The sequence below is a fragment of the Amphibalanus amphitrite genome, unplaced genomic scaffold (genome assembly GCF_019059575.1).
Source record: "Amphibalanus amphitrite isolate SeventyFive unplaced genomic scaffold, NRLGWU_Aamphi_draft 000240F_arrow, whole genome shotgun sequence".
NCBI classification, from domain to species: Eukaryota; Metazoa; Arthropoda; class Thecostraca; order Balanomorpha; family Balanidae; genus Amphibalanus; species Amphibalanus amphitrite.
Genome location: NW_024881735.1, coordinates 216501 through 222500, shown reverse-complemented (window position 1 = coordinate 222500; position 6000 = coordinate 216501). Strand labels below are relative to the sequence as shown.

The 6000-nt window shown below is 56.5% G+C and overlaps 1 protein-coding gene across 1 annotated transcript in view; it reads left to right on the top strand.

Moving 5' to 3' along the window:
* LOC122386093 (transforming growth factor beta receptor type 3-like) overlaps positions 1–6000 on the top strand; it is a 109973-nt gene that overhangs the window by 100978 nt on the left and 2995 nt on the right. The window contains exons 13-16 of the mRNA XM_043374916.1: positions 930–1174; positions 2797–3015; positions 3329–3473; positions 5717–5883. Coding sequence (XP_043230851.1) covers positions 930–1174; positions 2797–3015; positions 3329–3473; positions 5717–5883 — 776 coding nt within the window. The remainder of the gene's footprint in view (positions 1–929; positions 1175–2796; positions 3016–3328; positions 3474–5716; positions 5884–6000) is intronic.

Sequence of the window (6000 nt, the reverse complement as noted above, 5' to 3'; positions counted from 1 at the left end):
GTTCGTGAAGAATATCATTTAATCAGGCATTAGCTACGCAGCTCTGCTCTGATTCCACCCCGTCCTTGTCCTCTGGACCGCGCCGACGGTGGGCGTCACCGCTCACTGCACCGCTCGAGCTCCGTTTATTTGACCACCGGCTGATACTCAGCAGACGCGTGAGCTATCGACAGCTCAGCCGCCCACGATCATAGTGCCAACTGCAAGCGGCACCGTTACGCAAGCCATCGCCTCGTCAGCAGCACTAACAATACGCGCGCCGCCGACCACAGAGGGGCGTTGTTCCCTCCGCGCGGCGCAGTTCCAGCTACGTTCATACTCCATTGCGTCCACCCGTCCCCAGTACGGTCGCAGAAGGCGGCTGTGCGCTCCAAACCGCGGAGTTGTCACGCCAATGTCGGCCGCCGCCGGCTGCGGTGTCGCTCGCCGCTAAGGGACGCCACTTAGTGTGATCCAACGTTCCCGGAACGACCGGTAAAAAGCACCACTCTGGCTCACGGTCGGGCCAGTTCTGGTGCGCCAATGTTCGGAGTATTTTCGCGGAAGGTTGCCCGCGCGACCGGCAAATCAGCCGCCCGTTTTCGTGTGGCGAACGCGCGGCTAATTATGGTGGTGAGCGGCACAGAGCTGTTGTCGGGACAGGTGCCCACCTGGTGCCGGGGACGGTCATCTCCGGAGGGGCAGGTGCTCAACGGTTCCCGGGGTGGGCCATCTCCCGGCTGACGTAGTGGACAGCCGCCGGATTCACTGCTTAGCAACCGTCTCAGCAGCACCGGGTGCTCTTACTCAATCACAAAACGGAGCCATGCGTAGGCCCATGTGCGTAAACGAATTTGAAACTGGCAGATATACGGACCTTATCCACTAGCTTGATTTACTTGTAGTTCTACCCCGTGAAACTGACCGCCTTTTTGTCTCCACTCCGGCAGGCTACCGTCCGGTGCCGCCGTCTGGCGCGCTGCGCCGCTCGCTGTCGGTCTCGTGCGAGCTGGGCAGGCTGGTGGTGGCTGTGCCGGCCGCAGAGGCCGACCTCTGGCACGTGGATGCGCTGCGGCTCACCGATCCCACGTGCCACTCGTTCAGGAACGCCACGTTTCTGGTCATCAGCCAGCCGCTGGACGCCTGCCTCACCCGGCGGAGGATCGTGGACGGAAACGCCGTATACGAAAATACGGTAAGGAACGGGACAGGGACGGGTTGCAAACGAAACGGGGCATGACGGTACGGGATGGGAAAGGAGTTGGAACGAGGCATGAATGGGACGGAATGAAACGAGTCGGCACAGGAAAAGACATAACGGGACGGGACAGGGGATGGCAAATCAACCGAAATTGGGCGAGAAGGCGATGGGATATTGTATGGCGTTGCTCGTAATAGGACAGATGTTGAATGAACAGGGAATGGCCAGAAGGATACTGTAAAACAAAACAACTAGCCACAGAACGGCAAAGCTGTGTACGGCTGTATATGAAGTCATATGAAGTTTATGAACTCGGTGTCACCTTCCTACCTGGAACATGACGTCAGCTATTTCCGGTTACTATCGCTTTGAAGGACAGCTTTAGGGCTCGTAGGCGGTTCTTGACGCTTAAGCAGAGCTGAACGTGAGGCCAGGATGTGCTGTTTTCTACTACGTCCTCTGTGCCGTATGCCCGGGGCTGATCCGCTGCTGATGCGCGCAGAACACGAAGTCGGCTCTGCATGCTGATGAACAGATCTATCTGCGACTGATGACGTCAGCGGGTGCTGGCAGGTGTGAGCCGGCGCGGCCACACACGGCCTCCAAACTGGTCAGCGCTGGTCCCACCGCCGCGGCACCACAGGCCGGCCAGCGCTCCCCGTATGGAGAACGTGCAGCGAGGCCCTACCACGAATCACTGGCGTGACGCCGCTAATCCGATTGGAACAGCGCCGATACAGATGCGGAAAAACGAACGCGCGCGGCAGATGGGAGGTGTTGTAGGCGACTGTTTTGGCGCTGTTAAGGTGGAGCACTCAACAAGAAATCCCACCTCGGCACATGGGAATGAAGCGAGATGAAGTGAAGCGTGATTGCATGAAAACTCATGCAGCGTAAAAATAATTCGAAGCTTCACGAATCAGAACCGGTTTGAATGTGAACAGATCAAAAGCGAAGCCGCCTCGGCTCCGGCCGTGGATGATCGCGAACACGGAAGTGAAGCGAGGAGCAAAGAAAGAGAACGTAACGGACAGCGAGCGTGAAGGAATGAGGAATGGAGCGGGCGGCGCGGAGCGGCCGGAGAGAAACGAGGCCCAGGCACGACCGAGAGTGAAACGACGGCTGCAGGCAACACATAACCGGCACGGGGAAGTGTACGGCGGGAAATCCCGATTGACCGGAGCTACGTAACGTCAAGCTTGGGGCGCGGTTGTAGCCTCAAGGTTGTACAAGGTTGCACGGTTTCGGGGCAGAAAAACAGCCTCGACGCGACGAGCCTATGTTGCCTATAGTAATCATCATATAATCATTATTGATCGATACATGATAGGCAGCTCGAAGCATTGGTAGGTACGGAGCTATTTAGCGATGGTGATTTGGGAAGATGGGTGACTTTGTGTCTGTTTATATTTATGTTTTATGTCTCGCCTTTTCTATTTTTGCGTTGCATCAATGTTTTGAATCTAAGTAGGTGAATCTAAGTAGGTATGTAAAACTTACTTAACTTGGTTATTCCGCGAACATTTCATTTTAACATTACAGCGCAATGCAATGAAGCTGTCGCCGCCACACCCAATAACCTGCCTCGGTGATGACTGTTTGTTTTTCTACACCAGGTTCACTTTATCTCGTCGGGCGCGCCGATCGACGACGAGGACTTTGACGGCTCCGGCTCGGGTCTGGGCCTGCCGGACATGTGGGACGACCCGGCGGCCGAGTACGACCCGCTGGAGGACGAGCTGACGGACGGCGGTCGGGTGCCGGTCAGCTGCACACACCAGGGCCGCGGCCGGCCGGCCGGCGAGCCGGCGACGCCCACCCCGCGCCGCCGCCAGGTCAGACCGGGGAGACACGCAGCGGGACGGGACGAGAGGATGGGTCTGATATTGTGTATTTTATAGTTGGTTGTTTTTATACCTTTTCGATATAATATGAGTTTATAAGGAAATGAAGCGTCTAATCAATTGACGTCTCGCTCAGGTCCGATTTTTTCCATTTATTTGCTTTACGAATGGGTATGCAAACAGTTTCTCATGTCAAGGCTGCATAAATGTTTAATAAAGTTATCACAACTAAGCAGAAAAAATCATTTTTTACGAGCCCCGAGCGGCCGTCCCTGACCTCTGGTGACCGCCTGGTGACCCCCAGGAGGTCGGCCTGTCGGACGACGGCGTCGACACGGCCGGCTACTCGCTGGAGTTGTTCTCCGACCAGCTCTTCTCGTCGCCCATCAAACCCAACGCCCTCGTCCCAGTCACGCACACCATCTATGTGCGCGCCTCCGTACATATCGGTGAGTTGTGTCAGCGGTTAGTTCATATCGGTGAGTTGTGTCAGCGGCCAGTGCATATCGGTGAGTTGTTTCAGCGGCCAGTGCATATCGGTGAGTTGTGTCAGCGACCAGTGTTTCCATGCATGTTGGTGAGCTTTCTTCTAAGTTAAGTCAGAGACCAAACCTGCTTCTTCGTTGATTTGTGACCACAATCTTCCGTTAACAGGCGGATAACGGCGGATGCTGTTCTATATTGACGGTTTTCGTGTTAATTGATTGATATGTCGTTCTGAAAGCTGATTCTAATATTAAATTACTTTCTTGGCCTTTCCATTAAATCAAGTATCAATAATTTAATTTGCTTGTTCACTGATAATCGGTGAAAAATAACGATTCGTAAAAAACTGATAGTCGGTTAACAGATTCCTAGGGAATATTTCACAAACAATTTGCTCTGTAACCACATACACCCACAATTCTATCAGTTACGGGCGGAAACGGACGCGTTCTCACGTTCTCTCTCCGCTGGACTAGCACTCGGCGGTATCCGTTGCCCCAGCCCGGCTCGGTGCCGTGTCATTCCCTGACCGCAGTGGGGTGGGGTTTTCAGCTCGTACAGTTGCCGTTACTGCCCCGGTCCAAGAACCGGGTGGGGTGGCCGCACAGGAAGTGGCTCCGCAGCACGGCAGGCGCGGCCCGGTCACGGAGCGGCCACTCTGGGGTCGGTGACGGAGGAGGGGGGAGGGGAGCCCCTGAGGGAGCTGCTCCCGGTTCGGTCACGGAGGAAGCCGCTCTGGATCGTCCAGGGAGGGAACCTTACCTCACTCACGGAGGGAGCCGCTCTGGGGTCGTTCACGGAGGGAACCTTATCTCACTCACGGAGGGGCTGCTCTGGGGTCAGTGACGGAGGAGGGGGGAGGGGAGCCCCTGAGGGAGCTGCTCCCGGTTCGGTCACGGAGGAAGCCGCTCTGGATCGTCCAGGGAGGGAACCTTACCTCACTCACGGAGGGAGCCGCTCTGGGGTCGTTCACGGAGGGAACCTTATCTCACTCACGGAGGGGCTGCTCTGGGGTCAGTGACGGAGGAGGGGAGAGACTTCTGGGGGAGCTGCTCTAGATCCGGTCACGGAGGGGAGTCGCCCGGGTGTTTTTTTTTTTTTTGCACGTTTATTTAGAAGGCAAACAACTGAGGACGAGCGCATCTCATGACACTCGGGGTCGCCCGGGGTCGGTGATGGAGAGGAGCTTCTGAGGGAGCTGCCCGTGGTCCGGTCACGGAGGGAGCCGCTCTGGGCTCAGTGACGGAGGAAAGGAGGGGGAGGGGAGCTTCTGAGGGAGCTGCCCGTGGTCCGGTCACGGAGGGAGCCGTTCTGACGTCGCTGACTGAGGGGACGGTACCACATGAATCACGAAGGGGGAGATGCTATGACGGGTCACGGAGGTAGTCGCTCTGAGACCGGTTGCTGCGGGGACGGTCAGGGGAACTGTTCTGGGGCCGGTCACGGATGGGGCTTCTCCGGGTCACACACACTGGTTCACTGAGCTTCTTGGGATGCAGGGTCTAGTATCGCTCTTTTATCTGGTTAGATATTCGGAACTCTTTATTACGTGGGGGCCGGAACGTAGTTGTGGAAAATGTCAACCAATTATATTCCATTATGAATCTGCACAAATCAGCATATAAGTCCCTTGAATTATCACTGGCTTGCTCCTGAGCAAAAGCAAATCAGAGCGAATGCCTAGGTAGCAACCAACGAATGTCGTGGGGTCAAGTCGACTCAGAAGTCGGCCGACCCCGGTGCAGCCCGGGTCGACCGCGGACTCCGCCCCGGCCGTCACGCGACGCGTCACGGCCGGAGCCGGACGTCACGCCGCCGTGCGGGCCACGGTGTGACATCCCGTCACGGCGGTACTCACGGCATCCGTCACGACCGGGCGTGGTATCGTCAGTGTGACCCGCCCGCCGTGACACGAGTCATTGCCTGGCAACGTGAAATGTCCGGCTGAGAAATACCGGTGATATATGCGATATGTGTGTGCTTACGGGCCCAGTCATATATAATGCTCGGTAATAATGGTTACTGCGACTGATGGACGAATGTAGTGAAACACGATGCACCCGTGTACGACAGGTGCATTTATCATGCCAGCCAGCGGCCCCGATGTGCGAAGTTTCGGACATTACCGTTGCTAGTTTGCAGTGAGGGCACTCATGAGTACCTACTCGGTCCCCTCACGCTGTGTCGTTTCGTTCTGGACCCGCAGTCTCTGCGCCGGACCTGCGGCCCGTGGTGGAGCAGTGCTGGATCAGTAAGGACAGCGACGCGGACGCGCCGTACAAGTTTCTGGTGGTGCGCGCCGCGTGTCCGGTGGACGGCAGCGTCACCTTCCTGAGGTCGGAGAGCGCCAAGGGAGACATCTTCACCTTCCAGGTCAGCAGCCAGCCCAATTTTTGCAGACAAGGAGCCTATAATCGTACGGAAACTGGAGACACCCCGTAAGATATACTATAACGTGAACAGTTGTTTTCGCATTCGCTATTCGCATAA